Source organism: Bombina bombina, chromosome 2 (assembly GCF_027579735.1).
Source record: "Bombina bombina isolate aBomBom1 chromosome 2, aBomBom1.pri, whole genome shotgun sequence".
NCBI classification, from domain to species: Eukaryota; Metazoa; Chordata; class Amphibia; order Anura; family Bombinatoridae; genus Bombina; species Bombina bombina.
In genome coordinates, this window is record NC_069500.1 from 999,653,584 (window position 1) to 999,677,828 (window position 24,245).

The following is a 24,245-nucleotide window of genomic DNA, read 5'->3' on the forward strand; positions in this document are numbered from 1 at the left end:
GTTGCGCAGTTAGGATTTGACCCGCTCTCAACGTTAATGCGCACCTATATCAAGGGGATAATTAGCGGTTAACTATGGTCTAAGGCTTCACCCTGCCTGCCTTTTGTCTATATTTTGCCAGTCAGTGTCACCTTTATATCCTGTGCTGCTCACCGGGAACTTGTGGCGCGTGATGGTTGTGCACGGCCTCTTCGAGACCTTCTCCTCCTCCCGTTCTAGGCCGCGTCTAGTATTCCCAAGACTCCCTCACTGCCGTTAAGGTATTGCGTCCGGCTTAGCCTTGATGTTGAGGTGCTAAGTGTCTCTGGTATACACCGTTATTGAGGTGGCCTTGATAAGTGTCAGTAGTCCGGTGACTTTTAATGCTGCCTGCAGCGGCTCAGTGTGATGAAGTTCTTTCCGGTTTGTTTTTTCTTTCTTTTCCTTTTTTTTTTTCAGGCTCAGATGATAGTGTACCCTTATACTATTTATAATATCCCATTGAGGCTAAATATTGGGCAAATTGAGACCCTTATTAGATATAATTCGGATGTGGGGCTTAGGAGCCAAGGATCAAGCAGCCATCATCCTGCACGGCCCGGCTCCGCCCCCTATAATGCTACTTTTTATTTCATACTTGCATTTTCATGAGTGTAATTTCAAGTACTTCTGTCTGTTTAAAATGGTATTTATATCAGAAATTACATTGTCATGATCACGATTTAACCATTTCCCTTTCCATCTTTGGGACAGAAGAACCAAAAATTGTGTTTTGAATAATCATGATCCATAATATCTCGAACACTCTGCCACCGTCTTTTTATAGTAATAGCAATATTATTCAACAGAGATAAATCTTATTATGTATAGTGAGGTTTGGAGATTTTAGCAATATTTTAAACCACATAACTGTAAAAATTGCATGTGATATCAGTTGCGGCAACTCTCTTCTTACAAAAAAATTGTTTTACACATGTAAATTATTATTCCTTTTTGGCACCTTATAAATGGATCAATCCAGACACCACTATGTTTGTAATACTTTTTTCTGTGCAAATAATAATAGAAAAAAGTGTGCTGATCTATATAGTGTTGACCCTCAAAATACCCTATGAAAAGTACAATAAATTAAAAAAATACAGACTTTAATTTGCCCTATCAAATTACAATGTTAATAAATTAAGGGCTAGATTACGAGTGGAGGGCGATATTTGCGCTCCACTCGTAATAACAGTGCACGTAAATGTGCGCTGGTATTTGAAGTGTGCCGCAATGCGAGCAGGAACTTGTGGTAGCAATAACCTGCCACTTGTAATGGCTCTTTATTTCGCAAAAATTTGCCCGTTTGCTGGCACGTGATAAATTAGCACTCCACTTGTAATCTATCCCTAAGTAGTTTACAGTACATTATCAATATAATTTATCACAGTTGATGTTCAGATATTAAGATAAATGTATTCTATCAAACCTATAAAATATTTAATTCCCTGGTTACTGATAATTCATTATCAGCAACTATGTAAATGCAGCCCATTCTTAGAACCTCCCATAATTCTTCAATCTCTCATCACTTGATTCCTCTTAAATTTAGCCCTCTTCTTGGGACCATTATTACACTTCATCTCTGTAAACTTTACGAACTTCCTTCTCATATACCATCCTTCAGGATGACATGAAGCGTGATTGTTGAGAAGTGCTAGCGATCTTTGCTAACCTCAGCAGGGGTTTCCATAAATAAACATCTAAAATTAAGATTTCTTTTCATGTTACTTTTATATAAGCATGTGGTTCAATTTGGCACTATTGTTCCTTGTTTTTTGCTGATTAAGAATAAACCATTACGTTGACACTATACAGCTTGTCCAATTGGAGAGGTTTAATAACTTTAAATGCCTATTTGTTTTTGATAAATTTTACACTACTCTGTGGTTTTCATAGAATAAATAAGAATACAGAATTAGATAACCTACTACATTCCATTCCGTAACATTGCGACAAACAAAACCCAAATAGCCCTTCTTACGCATCATTTTTTCTCCAGTTAATTGTGCAAGTGGCTCCAGTAGGATCAGGTGCATAACTTGACCAGCCCACTATGGGCATTACAGACCAGAAGACCGCATTTATCCATGCAGCCAAAATCAGAGCTGTGTAGTGGTAACCTGTAATTCTTCTTCCTGTGGGGAAAGAAAATGAATTGGGACAATACACAAACAGTTTTTAAGTTAATTGAATTTCCTGTTCTAATTTTCTTTTGAAACTATTTTTCAATTACATAATAAAATCAGCATATGAAATTAAATAACATAAATAATTTTGCTCAGGGTAGATTATAAAACTGCCTGAGAAAATTACCTACACATTTGTAATAGAGAGATACAGTTTACATTGTCCAAAACATTACCTAATCCCTGTCTGCAGATAATGTCGACGCGCGCAAAAGTCAAAGTTAGAATATTGCGATCGTGTTAACATATTTCCCCATAGAAGTCAATGGAGTTTGAAAAGTGGGAAAAAAACACCCTTACTCACGTGCAAACACAATTTCATTTTCTCAAGTGCGCTAACCGGACATAAAAATATGAATATTTCACATTCCAATGTTCTTCACATTGTTCTATATATATCTTATAGTGTTTTGACAAAATGTATCTATACCTAGATAGATAGATAGATAGATAGATAGATAGATAGATAGATAGATAGATAGATAGATAGATAGATAGATAGATAGATAGATAGATAGATAGACAGATAGATAACTATATATAGATATAGATATAAATATACAGACATATATAGGTATATCTATTTTAAAATACAAATAACATATATGTGAAGAACATTGAAATGTGAAATATTTACAGTACAAACACAGTTAAACACTTTATTTAATATAAATATTGCATGAATATGATTTAACATGTTTTCAACTACTTGACTGAAAGGGCTCCAATGCTCTTATATATGTCTATATATGTATACATATGGATTTATGTTTTTATATGTATATATATATATATATATATATATATATATATGTGTCTGTAAATACATATATACACATATAAATACATAAATAGAAATGTTTACACACATTATATATATATATATATATATATATATATATATATATATATATATATATATATATATATATATATATATATATATATATATATATATATATATATATATATACAGTGGGGCAAAAAAGTATTTAGTCAGCCACCAATTGTGTTCTCCCACTTAAGAAGATGAGAGAGGCCTGTAATTTTCATCATAAGTATACCTCAACTATGAGAGACAAAATGTGGTAACAAATCCAGACAATCACATTGTCTGATTTGGAAATAATTTATTTGCAAATTATGGTGGAAAATAAGCATTTGGTCAATATCAAAAGTTCATCTCAATACTTTGTTATATATCCTTTGTTGGCAATGACAGAGGTCAAACGTTTTCTGTAAGTCTTCACAAGGTTGTCACACACTGTTGCTGGTATGTTGGCCCATTCCTGCATGCAGATCTCCTCTAGAGCAGTGATGTTTTGGGGCTGTCGCTGGGCAACACAGACTTTCAACTCCCTCCAAAGGTTTTCTATGGGGTTGAGATCTGGAGACTGGCTAGACCCCCATGGACCTTGAAATGCTTCTTATGAAGCTACTCCTTCATTGCCTGGGCGGTGTGTTTGGGATCATTGTCATGCTGAAAGACCCAGCCACATTTCATCTTCAATGCCCTTGCTGATGGAAGGAGGTTTGCACTCAAAATATCACGATACATGGCCCCATTCATTCTTTCATGTACACGAATCAGTCGTCCTGTTCCCTTTGCAGAGAAACAGCCCCAAAGCATGATATTGCCACCCCCATGCTTTACAGTAGGTATGGTGTTCTTTGGTTGCAACTTAGCATTCTCTCTCCTCCAAACACGATGAGTTGCGTTTCTACCAAACAGTTCTACTTTGGTTTCATTTGACCATATGACATTCTCCCAATCCACTTCTCGATCACCCAAATGCTCTCTAGCATACTTCAGATGGGCCCGGACATGTACTGGCTTAAGCAGGAGGACACGTCTGGCACTGCAGGATCTGAGTCCCTGGCAGCGTAGTGTGTTACTGATGGTAGCCTTTGTTATGTTGGTCCCAGCTATCTGCAGGTCATTCACTAGGTCCCCCTGTGTGGTTCTGGGATGTTTGCTCACCGTTCTTGTGATCATTTTGACCCCACGGGGTGAGATCTTGCGTGGAGCCCCAGATCGAGGGAGATTATCAGTAGTCTTGTATGTTATCCATTTTCTATTTATTGCTCCCACAGTTGATTTCTTCGCACCAAGCTGCTTGCTGCTTGCCTATTGCAGATTCAGTCTTCCCAGCCTGGTGCAGGTCTACAATTTTGTTTCTGGTGTCCTTCGACAGCTCTTTGGTCTTCACCATAGAGGAGTTTGGAGTGTGACTGTTTGAGGTTATGGACAGGTGTCTTTTATACTGATAACAAGTTCAAACAGGTGCCATTAATACAGGTAATGAGTGGAGGACAGAGGAGCCTCTTAAAGAAGAAGATACAGGTCTGTGAGAGCCAGAAATCTTGCTTGTTTTTAGGTGACCAAATACTTATTTTCCACCATAATATGCAAATAAATTCTTTCCAAATCAGACAATGTGATTGTCTGGATTTGTTTCCACATTTTGTCTCTCATAGTTGAGGTATACCTATGATGAAAATTACAGGCCTCTCTCATCTTCTTAAGTGGGAGAACTTGCACAATTGGTGGCTGACTAAATACTTTTTTGCCCCACTGTATATACAGGGAGTGCAGAATTATTAGGCAAATGAGTATTTTGACCACATCATCCTCTTTATGCATGTTGTCTTACTCCAAGCTGTATAGGCTCGAAAGCCTACTACCAATTAAGCATATTAGGTGATGTGCATCTCTGTAATGAGAAGGGGTGTGGTCTAATGACATCAACACCCTATATCAGGTGTGCATAATTATTAGGCAACTTCCTTTCCTTTGGCAAAGTGGGTCAAAAGAAGGACTTGACAGGCTCAGAAAAGTCAAAAATAGTGAGATATCTTGCAGAGGGATGCAGCACTCTTAAAATTGCAAAGCTTTTGAAGCGTGATCATCGAACAATCAAGCGTTTCATTCAAAATAGTCAACAGGGTCGCAAGAAGCGTGTGGAAAAACCAAGGCGCAAAATAACTGCCCATGAACTGAGAAAAGTCAAGCGTGCAGATGCCAAGATGCCACTTGCCACTAGTTTGGCCATATTTCAGAGCTGCAACATCACTGGAGTGCCCAAAAGCACAAGGTGTGCAATACTCAGAGACATGGCCAAGGTAAGAAAGGCTGAAAGACGACCACCACTGAACAAGACACACAAGCTGAAACGTCAAGACTGGGCCAAGAAATATCTCAAGACTGATTTTTCTAAGGTTTTATGGACTGATGAAATGAGAGTGAGTCTTGATGGGCCAGATGGATGGGCCCGTGGCTGGATTGGTAAAGGGCAGAGAGCTCCAGTCCGACTCAGACGCCAGCAAGGTGGAGGTGGAGTACTGGTTTGGGCTGGTATCATCAAAGATGAGCTTGTGGGGCCTTTTCGGGTTGAGGATGGAGTCAAGCTCAACTCCCAGTCCTACTGCCAGTTTCTGGAAGACACCTTCTTCAAGCAGTGGTACAGGAAGAAGTCTGCATCCTTCAAGAAAAACATGATTTTCATGCAGGACAATGCTCCATCACACGCGTCCAAGTACTCCACAGCGTGGCTGGCAAGAAAGGGTATAAAAGAAGAAAATCTAATGACATGGCCTCCTTGTTCACCTGATCTGAACCCCATTGAGAACCTGTGGTCCATCATCAAATGTGAGATTTACAAGGAGGGAAAACAGTACACCTCTCTGAACAGTGTCTGGGAGGCTGTGGTTGCTGCTGCACGCAATGTTGATGGTGAACAGATCAAAACACTGACAGAATCCATGGATGGCAGGCTTTTGAGTGTCCTTGCAAAGAAAGGTGGCTATATTGGTCACTGATTTGTTTTTGTTTTGTTTTTGAATGTCAGAAATGTATATTTGTGAATGTTGAGATGTTATATTGGTTTCACTGGTAAAAATAAATAATTGAAATGGGTATATATTTGTTTTTTGTTAAGTTGCCTAATAATTATGCACAGTAATAGTCACCTGCACACACAGATATCCCCCTAAAATAGCTATAACTAAAAACAAACTAAAAACTACTTCCAAAACTATTCAGCTTTGATATTAATTAGTTTTTTGGGTTCATTGAGAACATGGTTGTTGTTCAATAATAAAATTAATCCTCAAAAATACAACTTGCCTAATAATTCTGCACTCCCTGTATATATACTGTATATAGCGGTGACTGAATCTATGAACTAATAAAAGTACTTTTTGCTTATTAAGACCTGTGAGTGCCTCTTCCTTTTGAGAAACACTAACCGGGTGCATGTTAAATTCAATTGCGCTCGAGCAAACACGTTTACTTTAAACTTGTAATACGCACGCTACTTCCAACGCGCAAACACCCACAACATACCCCTTATCACTCGCATGCAACAGTTAGCGTGTCACTTGTAATCTAACAAGATGAACAGTATAGAGTTCTATACAATCTTTTGTTCAGTAAGTGGCAACAGACTACTACTTCCACAGTTCTCCCTAACCAGAAGTCAAGTGCAAAGTAAAGGGAATGCTACGGCACTACTGAGTCCCAGGAGACAGAGGAATTGAACAGACACCCAAGACACAGGATCTGGTAAGTGCAAGATGCATGGAAAAAGTGGATAAATTGATAAACTGATGCTCAAAAATGTCATAATGACAAATAATAATGAAGCAATAGCACTGGTATAATGATTCCACATCTTAAAAGGTAGATGCTTTTTGGATTGTAAAATGTATTGAAAGCTTTTTGACTCTTTTGAAACAAGAGTGAATAATTAAAAAAGACAATCAGTTTATGGTACTTTGTAGCTTCCAAATAATATTAAGAGCAATGAAACATCAGGATTGTGAAGCATAAAGTTTTATCTTAGTATACTTTGTTGATGGAGCAGCAATGCACTACAAAAAGCTAGCTGATCACGTCAGGTGAGCCAATGATATGTTCAGCCACCAATCAGCAGCTAGATCCCAGTAGTGCATTGCTGCTCCTGAACCTAACCTAGGTATTCTTTTCAACAAAGGATACAAGAAAAACAAAGCAAATTAGATGATAGATGTTAATTGGAACATTTTTTAAAGTAGCATGTTCTATCTGAATCATGAAAGTTTAATTTTGACTTTACTGTCCCTTTAAGGTCAAAATCAAAATAACTAGCTTTATGGGAACCCTTTTCATCCAAAAATATTATTTATATAGTGCTGGTTCAAATACATGATTCAGTTAGTAAGGAATTCATTGTACTTTTACAGAAGGTTACAGTAATTAGTCTGGTATCTTTTCATCATTAAAGGGACATAAAACAAGTTGGGTTAGAGCTTTAACTCCCCCCCCCCCCCCCCCCCCCCCCCACACACACACACACACACGCATTTTCTTCTATGGCTGTATCTATATCTATTCTTGCTTTGGTAGAATACAAAAATGCATAGGGATTATCTGCAGGAGCATGCCTAGAATCTGTGAACGCAGTTGAAATACAATGCCTGTGTCTAAACACTGATAAGGGGAGTGGAGTTGGCTGCTCCAGGCAGCTTAGCTATGTAATTAATTTTGCTTATTTTTGAAAATTATTTTAAAATACTTGCCAGCAATTTTTAAACAATTTTTTTATGCAAACTATTTTTAATGAATTAGCCCTTTTAGGATATGCACAGATCTCAAGCTGTTTTATGCCCCTTTACCTTTCATGAGACAGTCTTAAATGTTCAAGATTCAGACAGATCCTGCAATTTTACTCAACTTTCAAATTTACTTCTATTATCAAATTTCTTTTGATCTCTTGGTATCCTTTGCTGAAAACCATTCCTACATTGGATATAAAAAGTCTACTTACCCTTATGTATTTTTTTATTTTTTTTAATTATGCTAATAATTAACGATTTGTTTTTGTTTTCTCTGGATTTGTGTTTTTTGGAAGTTAACAGTACAGATGGAAAAAGTCAGACAGTTACATTGTTCCTAAAAAAACTGCAACTTCATAAGGGTGTGCAGACCTTTTATATACACTGTTGGTAGGCTCAAGTGCAACAAAGCACTACTGGGATTGGGGTCTGCCCATATATTCCTCTTATAATTGGCTCACCTGATCTTTTCAGCTACCCCCAGCAGTGAATGGTTGCACCTTCAATAAATGATACCAACAGAATGAAGTAAATTTCATAATAGAAGTAAATTGGAAAGTTGCTCCTGCACTCTTAATTATATGTGACACCGTTTATTAAGAATCACTGCTCTTGGCACTTCTGCTACTTCTGTCCCCTTAATAAAAGTACATTGCAAAAATATTTTTGATTAAATTTGGAATTCACTGATGAGCATTTTAATTCCTATTAGAATTTCCCTTTAATAAATAATATTATACATTGATATTTTGAAGTGGGATGGCCTACGATCTTAGGGGCCGATTTATCAAACTCCATATGGTGCTTGATGCCCCTTGTTTCCGGCGAGGCTTCAGGCTCACCGGAAACAGAAGTTATAAAGCAGGGGGTGTCAATCAACCCAAATATGATCGGGTTGATTGACACCCCCTGCTAGCGGACGATTGGCTGCGAATCTGCAGGGGCGGCATTGCACCATTGCTGATGCAATGATAAATGCCGACAGCGCATGCTGTCGGCATTTATCGATGTGCAGCAGACATTATACGCTACATCGTATCATGTCCGCTCGCACATCAATAAATATACCCCCTACAGTGAAAACTTAGTCAGAAGTTCCACTTTAGAGTGCTATATACCTAATGCATTCATTTCCATGAAAACAAATGTAAGATAAATAATGCATTAGTATACTGTACCTATGTCAGGTCTGCAGATCGTCAGATAGCGATCAATAGCAACAACCGTCAGTAGTCCTATGCTTGCCATTCCAAAAAATATATTTAAGCCAGCATAAATCTAAGGGTGAATAATAACAATATGATGTATTTATTACTGGATCTACAGCATCTGGAACTGTGGCACAACAGTATACAGTAATGATGTATTGTAATTATATAGATAATAAAATATAGAACAATCATTTTTACTGCATTCATATTGTTTTACTGAAATAACACAAATAAATCCTCCTCAGATTAAACCATTGAAATCAATCAGATTTAGTCAAGATGAATGAAAGGTAATATTAATGTAAATCCAAGCAGAAGGAAAAGACATACATTTAGACCAATAAGGAACCAGTTCCACAAGTTGCGAAACTGAAAGATTCCACTAATATGAATGTAACATAGGTACAAGTGTTATAGGAAAATGACTCAGAATTCAGTAAAGGATGTTTGCTATGAATAGCAGTCAGGACCTGCTACTGCAGGGAGCAGAAGTAGTGCATGGTCAGTTAATATTAGCAGCCCAAGTATGATCTGGTCAACTAAAATTGAGCTATTTTTGGTGTATTATACTTCATTCCATGGGATCTTCCCCTTAATATCTGTAAAACAATGGTGGCCCCATTATTATCACACATAACACAAGTTTCCATTCAATCAGAAACACTTTTATTGAGTTTGTTCTCTAGATTCGCATTATCAATTAAAAAACAAAAACGAAAAAAACATTCTATCTTACCTGACATCCTACATTTCCAAATTTCCAGCTTCCATGAAGATCAGATGCAGCAGACATTGGATAACCAATCCCGCTGACTCCAATATCGGTAAATGCCAGGTTAATAATAATGGCATTTGTTGCTGTTCTGAGTTCCTTATATTTCACAAAGATTCCCAGGACTATAATATTACTTAAAATACTTATGACCCCTAAGTGGAAAATTCATAGAATTAAAGATTATTATTCATGCAAATAACAAAAAACAGACAAGAGTAAATCCTTTAGAGTCAGCAATGATGAGTGATAAGAATTTTTTTAGAACCATATATCATAGAATCTCAAATGTGCCGTACAATAATTTTTAACCTATATTGACCAACATCAAATTGGTATGAATAATTTATTTTAATAATTTAAAATAAGTCTGACATCGATTTAAAAAGATTATATTTTAGAATATGAATGTTCAACCTTTTCAAAAGAGGTACCAAATTTGAACTTTTTGTCACTTGCATGGCTAGTCACTGAATTTTAGAAATGTATCAAAAACTCCAGTCAGTAATATTGCCATATAACATTAATAGTTGCTACCAAATACCACATAACCAATTGAATCAAGTGTCTGAGTATCTTAAATCACACTCAGCATTTGCCAGTTTCAACAAGTTTTTTTTAATTTGTTTAGTGTGTCTAAAGATTAGGACTGTTTGTATGAACATTATTAATTAATGTACATGTTTTCAACATTTTCTAATTCCAAGTTTCAATCATCTAGGTTCTGTCAAAGTAAAACAGAGAAAATATAAGCTGCGTAAGAGTGAAAGAGGACTATGCAATTTACTAACAGCTAGGTTTTGTGCTTATTTTAAGATACATTTTAATTTTAATTTTTTTTTTACTTTACATTTTGCTCTACATTTTTTTATGAAATCCATCATTCCCAAACTTCTTCTGCCAACAAAAACAAGAAACTCTTCCAAAAAGGGGATTACTCCATCAGTCTTCTGCATATAGTACCCATTGACGGTCTTTCGTGTAATTACTGACTGCACTCCATTTGTGCATAACTGAATATATGTTAAAGGGACACTGAACCCAAATGTATTTCTTTCGTGATTCAGATAGAGCATGACATTTTAAGAAACTTTCTAATTTACTCCTATTATCAATTTTTCTTCATTCTCTTGGTATCTTTATTTGAAATGCAAGAATGTAAGTTTAGATGCCGGTGTTCTGGTAAGAGGCCGAACTTTGAAAAGAGCGAACCATGTCACTTCCTGTGACGTTACATCAGCTGTTTTACACTTTCGGCCCTAATGCACATGTGTGCCAGCGTCATCACATACCTGGTAAACTATTTAGACCTGTGAAATTCATAAACCCTTTCTTTAGCGCATGCGTGGGATTTTGTATCACAAATGGGGGGTTTATGAAAAGCTGTTTATTCGTCTCCTTGGCAATATTCGGAACTCCGCCCCCCCCCCCCCCCCACTGCAACTACTCCCATTAAGCTGAGTCTCTGTGCGTGCATGACAACAGCCACTCGGCTATCGCCACTGCTTTTTCTGCTGATCCAATGCAGCTTTTCACAGGCTCCCTTCAATGTCATGGTTTAAACATTTGTTGCAGCAGTAAGCATTGGATCAGCAGAAGCAGCAGTGGTGATAGCCGAGTGGCTGTTTTTCATTACACGCACGGAGACTCAGCTTAATGGGAGTAATTGCAGTGTGGGGGGGCGGAGTTCATAATATTGCCGAGGAGATGAATAAACAGCTTTCCATAAACCCCCCATTTGTGATACAAAATCTCACGCATGCGCTATAGAAAGGGTTTCTGAATTTCACAGGTCTAAATAGTTTACCAGTGACGTATGCGGCCAGGTATGTGATGACGCTGGCACGCATGCGCATTAGGGCCAAAAAGTGTAAAACAGCTGATGTAACGTCATAGGAAGTGACATGGTTCGCTCTTTTCAAAAGTTCGGCCTCTTACCAGAACACCGGCCCATTTTTGGTGAACAACCTGGGTTGTCCTTGCTGATTGGTAGATAAATTCATCCACCAATAAAAAGTGCTGTCCAGGCTACTGAACCCAAAAAAAACCTTAGATGTCTTCCTTTTCAAATAAAGATAGCAAGAGAACGAATAAAAATTGATAATAGGAGTAAATTAGAAAGTTGCTTAAAATTACATGCTCTATCTGAATCACAAAAGAAAAAATTTGGGTTCAGTGTCCCTTTAACCCCTTAATGACTGAGGACGTGCAGGGTACGTCCTCAAAAAAAAGGCAGTTAATGCCTGAGGACGTACCCTGCACGTCCTCGGTGTGGAAAGCAGCTGGAAGCGATCCTGCTCGCTTCCAGCTGCTTTCCGGTTATTGCAGTGATGCCTCGATATGGAGGCATCCTGCAATAACTTTACATGGCCATCCGATGCAGAGAGAGCCACTCTGTGGCCCTCCCTGCACCGGACATCGATGGCCGGTATCGTTGGTGGGTGGGAGCCGACTTGGGAGGCGGGTGGGCGGCCATCGGTGTATCTTCTGCCATCAAGGGGGGCGGGATCGGAGGCGGGGGCCGTTAGGGGGCGCGCGCGGGGGCGCGCGGGAGCACGCACGTGCACGGAGGTTGGCGGGTGGGCGCGTGCACGGGGCGGGAGCGGGTGGGAACCGCTACACTACGGAAAATATTGCTATGAAAAAGGGCCAAATCTTGTTTGTGCAAAAGCACAAAAATAGATCGTGGAGGGGTGGGGGGTTGGTTTTGTGTGGGGGGAAGCTGCACTACAGAAAATTTTAATAAAAATAAAAAAAAAACATATTTTCTTCTAAACTGGGTACTGGCAGACAGCTGCCAGTACCCAAGATGGCGCATATTAAGTTAGATTGGGAGGGTTATAGAGCTGTTTGGGGGGGATCAGTGAGGTTGGGGGCTAAGGGGGGGATAGTACACAGCAGCATATGTAAATATGCTTTTTAAAAACACAAAAAAACAACAAATATAGCTTTTATTTTAGTACTGGCAGACTTTCTGCCAGTACTTAAGATGGCGGGGACAATTGTGGGGTGAGGGAGGGAAGAGAGCTGTTTGGGAGGGATCAGGGGGTCTGATGTTTCAGGTGGGAGGCTGAGCTCTACACTAAATGTGATATTAACCCTGCAAGCTCCCTACAAGCTACCTAATTAACCCCTTCACTGCTCGCCATAATACACGTGTGATGCGCAGCGGCATTTAGCGGCCTTCTAAATACCAAAAAGCAACGCCAAAGCCATATATGTCTGCTATTTCTGAACAAAGGGGATCCCAGAGAAGCATTTACAACCATTTGTGCCATAATTGCACAAGCTGTTTGTAAATGATTTCAGTGAGAAACCTAAAATTGTGAAAAATTTAACGTTTTTTTTTAATTTGATCGCATTTGGCGGTGAAATGGTGGCATGAAATATACCAAAATGGGCCTAGATCAATACTTGGGGTTGTCTACTACACTACACTAAAGCTAAAATTACCCCAAAAAGCTCCCTACATGCTCCCTAATTAACCCCTTCACTGCTGGGCATAATACACGTGTGGTGCGCAGTGGCATTTAGTGGCATTCTAATTACCAAAAAGCAACACCAAAGCCATATAAGTCTGCTATTTCTGAACAAAGGGGATCCCAGAGAAGAATTTACAACCATTTGTGCCATAATTGCATAAGCTGTTTGTAAATAATTTCAGTGAGAATCCTAAAGTTTGTGAAAAAATTTGTGAAAAAGTGAACAATTTTTTTTATTTGATCGCATTTGGAGGTGAAATGGTGGCATGAAATATACCAAAATTGGCCTAGATCAATATTTTGGGATGTCTACTAAAAAAAAATATATACATGTCAATGGATATTCAGAGATTCCTGAAAGATATTAGTGTTCTAATGTAACTAGCGCTAATTTTGAAAAAAAAAATGGTTTGGAAATAGCAAAGTGCTATTTGTATTTATGGCCCTATAACTTGCAAAAAAAGCAAAGAACATGTAAACATTGGGTATTTCTAAACTCAGGACAAAATTTAGAAACTATTTAGCATGGGTGTTTTTTGGTGGTTGTAGATGTGTAACAGATTTTGGGGGTCAAAGTTAGAAAAAGTGTATTTTTTTTCAATTTTTCCTCATATTTTATAATTTTTTTTATAGTAAATTATAAGATATGATGAAAATAATGGTATCTTTAGAAAGTCCATTTAATGGCGAGAAAAACGGTATATAATATGTGTGGGTACAGTAAATGAGTAAGAGGAAAATTACAGCTAAACACAAACACCGCAGAAATGTAACAATAGCCTTGGTCCCAAACGGACAGAAAATGGAAAAGTGCTGCGGTCATTAAGGGGTTAAGGAAGAATCTAATGGGTCATTGTTTTCCCATGATTTTGTGCAGGGAAGTATACATATGTGTCCAAAAGGCTTCAATTTTCGGGCAAAACCCACAGATATGTATCATTGACCATACTGATTTACAACATTGTAAGCACAAAATAAATATGTGTAACAATACATTTTTTAATCTTATAGGTGTATAGTACCACCTTTTGAGAATCTTAACATTCATTTCTAGGATTTTGGAAAAGTACAAGTGAATAACTGACCCTATGGTTTCTCTTTTCAGTGGAGTTATATGGAGTCCTATTTACCCATTTAGGGACAGATTACAAGTGGAGCAGTATTTAACACTCCCGCTCGCACGCTAACTCTGCTAAAAGTAAGCTTTTTGCGCGCATTGGGTAGTGATCGGATTACAAGTTGAAAGTAAACAGTTTTTGCTTGCGCTAACCCAATGCATGCAAAAAGCCAAACTTAGAATATGGCGAATGTGTTAACGTATACCCCCATAGATATCAATGGACTGTGTAAACCCGATCGCATATTCTCAAGTGCGCTAACTCGACATGAAAATATGAATATATCACATTCTGATGTTCTTCACATAGCACAATATGTTCTATTTATTCATAAATACATATTTCTACATATATCTGATGGAAGTTTGGTACAATATATATCTATACATATATTCTTTTAAAAAAATTGTTTAAGGGGCCTTTAGTAAATTATAAACCTTAATCAAATAAAGAAGAAATTTAAATTGAGACGAAACCTTAATTTAAAGAAACCTTGTCTTATTGCTCCAAGTTTCTCCAATCAATGGCAAAAGCTTTTAACGTGGAAGTAAAGTTAACACTTATATAAAGTGTCCTTTTTAAAGTCCTGCTATTTTATTAAAGATCGCTATTTATTTATTTTTAAGTAATAACCCAAAAGTTATAAAAATGTACTTATATTTCTAGTGTTGTTCTTTGCTTCCTCCACCCCCGTAACGCTTCCTGTTCTTCATGTTGGTGACATTAAGAGTGGTAACACCCACTCTCTACATCAGCATAATTGCATGATCCCGTGAACATTCACAGTATGCATGTGCAAGGGGTAGACCACTAATATAAAGTAAACAGTGCACAACTCGATACATTGTTTACTTGTATAGCAGCTAGCTGAAGATACCTTTCTGCTAATCCTGTCAACCTACTAATAGAGAGCAAACAAATGTGCATGTGTGTCTCATGCACACGCACAGAGTAAAATGTGACTGAGAGGAGGATGTAGGAATTAACGCCTGACCATAACTTGTAGTTTCTTTTTTTCCCACCGGTCTTTGCCAGATGGGGCGCAATTTTATTGGATAGCGTCAAAAAATTTAAAAAAATTTGACAGAGGATGCCGTAGCAGTTTATTAATATACAATTACAAAATTAAGAAAACGGCTTTATAAGGTATTTTTAGAGACATATCATGAATGAACCTGTATATAAATTTAAAGAAGATTGCAATTCCTTTGCCAGTTATCGTTAACTCTACTATCACTTTAATTAAAGGGACATTAAACTGCTATGTACAACTACCCTATAATAGTTACTACTCACTATCACCTAGATTACAAGTTTTGCGTTCATATTTTAATGCTGAAAAAATGGCCATTTCAGTGTTAAAACAGCAACGCAGCCATTACGAGTCTTGTCGGTATAGCTGTACCACAAGCCTTTTAGCCTGTAATGCAACATCAGTCCCGCACTCAAAAAAATTATGTTTTTGTGTGGGATTTCCATAGCGCTGCCATTACAAGTTTTGCGTTGAGGCTAAAAAACTTGCGTTACACCCTATACCGACACGATCCGTTCCACATTCTGAGACCAGTAGTTATGAGTTTTACGCAACAAAACTGTTACACAAAACTCATACCTAAAGTGTTACAAAGTACACTAACATAACCCTTAAATCAAGGCCCCCCTGCATCGCAAACACTATATTAAAGTTATTAACCCCTAATCTGCCACTCCTGACATCGCCACCACTAATAAAATGTATTAACCCCTATTCCGCCAGCCCCCCACATCGCCAAAAACTAAATTAAACTAACCCCTAAACCTAACAACCCACTAACTTTAAATTCAAATTACAAGATCCCTATCTTAAAATAAATAAAAACTTACCTGTGAAATTAAAAAAAACTAAGTTTAAACTATAAATTAACCTAACATTACTATTAGACTAAAATTAAAATAACTACAAACTAAATAAATTAAATTACTCATTAAAAAAACCTAACACTACTAAAAAAAATAAATCTACAGTTACAAAAAATACTAAATTACAAAAAATAAAAAAATACTAAAGTACAAAAAATAACAAACACTAAAGTATGAAAAATAACAAATGAAATTATCCAAAATAAAAACAATTACACCTAATCTAATAGCTCTATCAAAATAAAAAGCCCCCCCCAAAAAAAATAAAAAAACTCCTAGCCTACAATAAGCTACCAAAAGCCTTTAAAAGGGCCTTTTGTAGGGCATTGCCCTAAAGAAATCAGCTCTTTTTCCTGTAAAAAAAATACAAAACCCCCCCCAACAGTAAAACCCGCCACCCAACCAGCCCCCCAAAATAAAAAACCTAACTCTAAAAATAAACCTAAGCTACCCATTGCCCTGAAAAGGGCATTTGTATGGGCATTGCCCTTAAAAGGGCTTTCAGCTCGTTTTCATTGCCTTTGAAAGGGCATTTAGCTCTTTTAAGAAAGCCCAAAACCCTAATTTAAAATAAAAAAACACCCCAAAAAAGTTTTAAAAAACCTAACACTAACCCCCGACGATCCACTTACAGTTTTTGAAGTTCGGACATCCATCTTCATCCAGGAGGCGAGAAGTCTTCATCCAGGCGGCGAGATCTTCATCCATCCAGGGGGCGTCTTCTAGCTTCATCCAGGCGGCATCTTCTATCTTCATCCCAGCGGCGTGGAGCAGCTCCATCCTGAAGACATCCGGCGTGGAGCATCCTCTTCATACGGTCGCCGCTGTACACTGAATCTTCAATGCAAGGGAGCCTTTTCAAATGGTGTCCCTTGCATTCCTATTGGCTGATTTAATTTTGGAAATTCAAATCAGCCAATAGGATGAGAGCTACTGAAATCCTATTGGCTGTTCAAATCAGCCAATAGAATTTGGCTGATTTGAATAGCTAATAGAATTTCAGTAGCTCTCATCCTATTGGCTGATTTGAACAGCCAATAGGATTTCAGTAGCTGTCATCCTATTGGCTGATTTGAATTTCAAAAATCAAATCAGCCAATAGGAATGCAAGGGACACCATTTTGAAAAGGCTCCGTTGCATTGAAGATTCAGTGTACATCGGGGACCGTATGAAGAGGTTGCTCCGTGCCAGATGTCTTCAGGATGAAGCCGCTCCGTGCTGCTGGGATGAAGATAGAAGATGCCGCCTGGATGATGCTAGAAGATGCCCCCTGGATGGATGAAGACCTCGTTGCCTGTATGAAGACTTCTCGCCACCTGGAGGAGGATGGATGTCCGGACTTTATAAACTGTAAGTGGGGTGTTTTTTTTTTTAATATTATGGTTTTGGGCTTTCTTAAAATAACTAAATGGCCTTTTAAGGGCAATGCAAAAGAGCTGAATGCCCTTTTAAGGGCAATGCCCATACAAATGCCCTTTTCAGGGCAATGGTTAGCTTAGGTTTTTTTTAGAGTTAGGTCTTTTATTTTGGGGGGTTGGTTGGGTGGTGGGTTTTACTGTTGGGGGGTCTTTGTATTTGTTTACAGGAAAAAGAGCTGATTTCTTTAGGGCAATGCCCTACAAAAGGCCCTTTTAAGGGCTATTGGTAGTTTATTGTAGACTAGGGGGGGGTTTTATTTGGGGGGGCTTTTTTTATTTTGATAGGGCAATTAGATTAGGTGTAATTGTTTTTATTTTGGATAATTTCGTTTGTTATTTTTCGTAATTAAGTATTTTATTTTTTGTAATTTAGTATTTTTTATTTTTTGTAACTGTAGATTTATTTTTTTTTAGTAGTGAGGTTTTTAAATGAGTATTTTAATTTATTTAATTGATAGTTATTTTAATTTTAGTCTAATAGTTATGTTAGGTTAATTTAAAGTTTAAACCTAGGTTTTTTTAATTTCACAGGTAAGTTTTTATTTATTTTAAGATAGGGATCTTGTCATTTTAATTTAACGTTAGTGGGCTGTTAGGTTTAGGGGTTAATAGTTTAATTTAGTTTTAGATGTGGGGGCTGGCGGAATAGGGGTTAATACATTTTATTACTTTGTACTTTATTACTTTGTACTTTGTAACACTTTAGGTATGAGTTTTGTGTAACAGTTTTGTTGCGTAAAACTCATAACTACTGGTCTCAGATTGCGGAACGGATCGTGTCGGTATAGGGTGTAACGCAAGTTTTTTAGCCTCAACGCAAAACTTGTAATGGCAGCGCTATGGAAACCCCACACAAAAACATATTTTTTTTGAGTGCGGGACTGATGTTGCATTACAGGCTAAAAGGCTTGTGGTACAGCTATACCCAGCTGAGCTAAGACTCGTAATGGCTGCGTTGCTGTTTTAACACTGAAATGACCATTTTTTCAGCATTAAAACACGAACGCAAAACTCATAATCTAGGTGATAGTGAGTAGTAGTCATTTTAATTTAAAGTTAGGGGGTTGTTAGGTTTAGGGGTTAATAGTTTAATTTAGTTTTTGGAAATGTGGGGGCTGTCAGTTTAGGGGTTAATAGGTTTATTTAGTGGTAGTGATGTGAGAGGCCAGAGGTTTAGAGGTTAATAACTTTATTTAGTGGCAGCGATGTTGGGGATCAGCGGAATAGGGGTTAATATCTTTATTATAGTGGCGGCGATGTTGGGGTGCATGGGAATAGGGGTTAATAACTTTATTATAGTGGCGGCGATATCGGGAGCAGCAGATTACGGGTTAATAAATTTATTTTGGTGGCAGCGATGTCAGGAGCGGCAGATTACGGGTTAATAAATTTATTTTGGTGGCAGCGATGTCAGGAGCGGCAGATTACGGGTTAATAACTTTATGTAGGTATCGGCGATGTCTGGGGCAGCAGATTAGGGGTGTTTAGACGTGGGGTTTATGTTAGGGTGTTAGGTTTAAATGTAACTTTTTTCCCCATAGACATCAATGGGGTTGCGTTACTGAGCTTTTTATTCCGCAATCGCAGGTGTTAGTTTTTTTTTAACACTTTCTCCTATGGGGAAAGCGTGCACAAGCACATCAAAGCAGCGCTTGGATTTTGTGCGGTATGGAGCTCATCGCCACCATATCGCACGCACAAGGCGGCTTTTTCAAAACTCATAATGGCAGCACTATGGAGGGTGAAATAACGCAACTTTTGTTGCGTTCGTTTTGCACCCTTTATAGTGCAAAACTTGTAATCTAGGTGTATGTTATTGTATTTCATCTTGCTCCTGCAGCTCTTTTCAAATACGTTCTCCTGTTTTAGTAGCTTAAAGTGCCAGATACTGAAGCTCCGCCTTTTTGTGCTGGGGGCTGCCATTTTGGAGCTCAGGTATTCTCACAGCCTGTGACAGAAGCAGTGCACACTTTAAGCTATTAAAACAGGAGAACTGATTTGTAAAGAGCCGCAGGAACAGGATGAAATGCAGTTACATAGTAAGTAGTTACTATTCTTTTGTAGTTGGGCACAGCAGTTTAATGTCCCGTTAATTCAAATAAAGCATCCAAAAACTTCTACCCAAACACTTAATCTGATTATTCTCAAATGTTTTGTAATCAATACTCAACACATGAAAAATGTCCACTTCCTTATCCACACATCAAGATATACAGTATGTACTACTCATCATAAGTGCATTATATCCTCCAAAGGAGAAAAATGTGGCATTTGTCTTTAAAGATCTTTTTGACCATATATAAAATATTTCATGATCTCCACATAAAAATATAAAATGCAAAATCTCTCACTAACCAAAGAAATTGGCAACTTTTTTAATACTTAAAAACCTTAACAGTATTCTGAAACCATTTGCTTTAAATATATATAATACTTAAAATACGTATATTTAGTAAATAATATATAAAACATAATTTGTATAAGTATAACTCCCTAAAATTAATGAATAGATCATCTTATATATATGTATAAAATGACTGTGCTGAATCGGCATGCAAATGACATATAGACAACACCAAAATAATTTCAAATCAAGAAACAGCACCAAATAACCCCAACTCTAGTCTCTTCAAGTTACTATGAAACATTTCTGAATAAAAAGTGAAAAAAATCCCATACCTGCTGTAATCAGATAGGCTGCAACTATATTGTGTTCAGTCTGGGAAAACACAGAGTGGCCTTCTGTTGACGTGTCAGAGGTATTTACTGAACCAGTTCCAATAGGCAGTAATGTAAATGGTGTTTTATCCATGATGGGTGCTCAGTGCATATGCTAAAATTTTCAATGTTGCTATTACATATTTTTTTGTTATCTTATGGATTGTGAATGGTCGATAAACAAGTGAGCATCTTAAAAGATTTCCCATGCCAATCCGTGCTGAGCTTGTTAGCTAAACAAAGGCCGGTACAGAAATTCAGGAATTTACAATGAAATTCATTCAAAGATTCTTTTCTGAAGAGATTAAAACAATCACATGCCTTATTACTGAGCAGCTTCCGCACTGATTACATTTGATTTTCTTGAAAGTATTCAAAAGTGTTGCGCAACGTCTGGTTTGGAGGGTTCTGGTGCTGCCCGAACCTATTCTAAACTAAACCAGAAGGTTTTTATATTTATCTTTAGAACACTGTTCTACTATTTACCTCCTAAAAACTGTCTTTAGTCTGTTAAGTTTGCTATAAAGGGACATGAAACCCACATTTTTTTCTTTCATGATTCAGACAGAGAATGCAATTTTAAAAAGGTTTCCAATTTACTTTCTATCATCAATTTTGCTTTGTTCTCTTGTTATTCTTTGTTGAAGTGATATCTAGGTAGGTAGCCTGTACATCTGAAGCACAGCATCACAGGAAATAGTGCTGCCATCGAGTGCTCTTGCTGATGTATAACATTGTTGCAAAACTGCTGCAGACACATGCACACTTCTGAACTTACCGTCCTGCTTTTCAACAAAGGATAACAAGAAAACAAAGACAAGTTGATAATAGAAGAAAATTGGAAAGTTGTTTAGAATCAAATGCTCTATCTGCAAAAAATTGGGTTTTATGTCCCTTTAACTAATACAATCCCCTGACAAAGACAGATAATTGTAATACTTTTGCTCAGCTGATTGGCTATGGCTACCCCTGTGTTAATCCCTTGAACAGAACCAAGTTCTGTTCAAAAACACTTTGGGCTAGATTACAAGTTTAGCACAAAATATCGTTTCCGCAAAAGCAATATTTTCACTCAACTTAGTAATACTAATGTACGCAAATGTGCACTGGTATTACAAGTAAGGTGCAATGCAAAAGTTACCTTGCATTTGCATTGCACAGACGTATTGCGGTCACGAGAGCTCACTTCCATAGGCTCCAATGGGAGACTCGTTCTCATGGCTTGTGACACAGCAATAGATCTAGCAATACAAAAAGGAGAAGAGCGCAGACTCGATTCAAATCTACAGTAAGGACTTTTAATAGTATAACACACGCTAAATAGAGCAACTCACGGGATAAACGAATATACACAGCATATCACAGAAATGTGGCACAGGGTCTCAATCAATCTCATATATTCGGTCCTATCCCTTGCAAGGTGTACGGGTTTCGTTATTTGTAGTAAATTATACGGCTCTTTTGTAACAATGGAATTGCAAGCAATGGAAATTAATCCTGAGATGCTGAACAAAGTGATGGATAAGGTTGGTGTTTTAGATAGCTGGAAGTTTGTGGATGTACTAAGTTTGGAGGAAGGATTACTTTCATCTGTTCCCACTCCTGTCTGTGCAGTGCTGCTGCTTTTTCCTCCCACTAAACAGCATGAGAACTTCAGAGAAAAACAAATATCAGAGCTTAAGGATAAAGAAGTGAATTCTAAAGTGTATTTTTTGAAGCAGACTATTGGTAACTCATGTGGTACAGTTGGCCTCATTCATGCTGTTGCTAATAACAAAGAGAAACTGAGTTTTGCGGAAAAATCTGTTTTAAAAGACTTCTTAGAAGAATCTTCTGGCCTTAAACCTGATGAAAGGGCATCACTTCTTGAAAAAAATAAGGCTATACAGTCCGCTCATAACTCTGTGGCAGCCGAAGGACAATGTAGGGTAAACGATGAGCTGAACTTCCACTTCATATTATTTACTGCAGTAGATGGCTCTCTCTATGAGCTTGATGGTAAGCTTCCATTTCCTATCAGCCATGGCACTACATCTGAAGACTCTTTATTGAAGGATGTTGCAAAAATCTGCCGACAGTTTACAGAACGTGAGAAGGGAGAAGTCCGTTTCTCTGCTGTAGCTCTTAGCAAATCTGGATAAGTTTTTCATGATCAGTGTCATATAGTTGAAATTCTACTTAAGTACAGCTTTAAATTATTTAGTAAATATTTAGTTTCATTGTACATTGCTTGTACAAGATGTGTGCAGTCATCTGGATGTCTGGTTTTTTTTGAAGCAATTTGATTGAATGCTTTTCACTAATGCTTTGCTGCTGACAACTTTGAAGCACTTGTTCTGAGAATAAAGTTGGCCTTTTAGGCACAAAAAAAAAGAAATGTGGCACAGGTGCCCAATATCTAAAGCTTGACTCCCGGTTTGCCAGTTTAAAGCAGTTTCCGTGTTGTGGAAAAAGTTAAAGGTAATCCAATCAGATATCCCGATAGTTATCCACCGCCGCTAAGGAATCTAGTGAGTCTGCTACAAGTGTTCGAAAGTACACACACCCTTGGCTCCACCCAATAGATACCTGACTGAAGTGAGGATCTATGGAAGCCTCGCCGGGTCAAAAGAGACAACTCACAGGATAAAAGAAGATCTAGCGAAGCGAAGGGGGTAAGTCGCACAGGGATGGGCAGCAAAAATAAATATATATGTTTATGAATATAAATATAGAAAGAGGGAGTGCCAGCTATAGGCTAAAGTATCAGAATAACAGAATAATATTAAACTTAATTGAAAATAGGCTTACCCTATATGTAAACTCGAGCAGTGACTACTTATATCATGTGGGACTTTTAATACACATTTGTTTTGTGTTTATATCTTTTGGTATTCCCCTCTCTCCTGAGGGGCACTTACTCTATTGTTTTTAACTAATTTTTTAATTGTTTTCAATCAAACTGTTAAATGTACATATGGTACCCTAGTTTATGTGAATGTAATAAATGTATTTTAATATTATTCTGTTATTCTGATACTTTAGCCTATAGCTGGCGCTCCCTCTTTCTATATTATTATAATATATAATAAATAATATTTTTCTGAGTTTTTAGGGGTCTCACTTTGGGAGCTTGTATCTGTTCGGATGTTGGCGCTGTATATGCACTTTTAAACACTATGGCCTAGATTTAGAGTTCGGCGTTATCCGTAAAAACCAGCGTTAGAGGCTCCTAACGCGGGTTTCTTACGCACTCCGGTATTTAGAGTTTATTTACCGCCACTCAAAATACACCTAACGCTCACCTTTCTACCGCCACCTCAGACCCAGTAGTAAACATATACCGCCAAAAAAAACATCCACGAATCACAAAACAAATATTACACAAAGTACACTTACACTCATACAAACACAACACTATCTTTATTTTTCTTATTTTTTTTTTTTTTCGTTAAAATACAAAGGATTAAAGTTGCGAGATCTCGGGTGTTTGAAAAAAATCCACACAAATCCATTTTCCCATTGACTTACATGGACATACGGGAAAAGACCCTCATATACCTACATCTAACGAATAACATTATCACAAACATACACTCATCGATGCATACAAACAATATACACCACATGACATACACAAAATATTTATTTATTACAAAAAGAACACGATTTATTTACTTTTTCACACAAGATCATGACGTCACTCACTTTACGAGGAAAACCAGTCTTAGAAAAAAAAAATAGAAATCTTTGGAGCCTCCATTGACTTCTATTGGGAAGACGTGCTCGTGCACGCGAAACCCTCATTTCCCTAACGCACGCAAATAGCGTAGACTGAAAAACTC

General features: G+C 37.5%; 2 protein-coding genes across 2 annotated transcripts in view; one reads left to right on the forward strand and one right to left on the reverse strand.

Moving 5' to 3' along the window:
- The window catches only part of RRH (retinal pigment epithelium-derived rhodopsin homolog), a 51,637-nt gene extending 31,122 nt beyond the window's left edge, over positions 1-20,515 (reverse strand). Inside the window, exons 1-4 of the mRNA XM_053700187.1 lie at positions 20,383-20,515; positions 9,750-9,940; positions 8,981-9,080; positions 2,003-2,156 (exon numbers count right to left, since the gene is read on the reverse strand). Of these exons, the coding sequence (XP_053556162.1) occupies positions 2,003-2,156; positions 8,981-9,080; positions 9,750-9,940; positions 20,383-20,515 (578 nt within the window). The remainder of the gene's footprint in view (positions 1-2,002; positions 2,157-8,980; positions 9,081-9,749; positions 9,941-20,382) is intronic.
- A 1,303-nt stretch (positions 20,516-21,818) lies between these two features.
- On the forward strand, positions 21,819-22,798 carry LOC128648146 (ubiquitin carboxyl-terminal hydrolase isozyme L1-like). Its single transcript, XM_053700807.1, has one exon. It carries the CDS (start codon positions 21,891-21,893, stop codon positions 22,560-22,562), a length of 672 nt encoding a protein of 223 aa, XP_053556782.1. The 5' UTR covers positions 21,819-21,890; the 3' UTR covers positions 22,563-22,798.
- The last annotated feature ends 1,447 nt before the right edge of the window (positions 22,799-24,245 follow it).

What these genes read in the sequence shown, in the direction of transcription:
- LOC128648146 (XM_053700807.1), top strand. Translation starts at nt 21,891, where the DNA reads ATGGAATTGCAAGCAATGGAAATTAATCCTGAGATGCTGAACAAAGTG.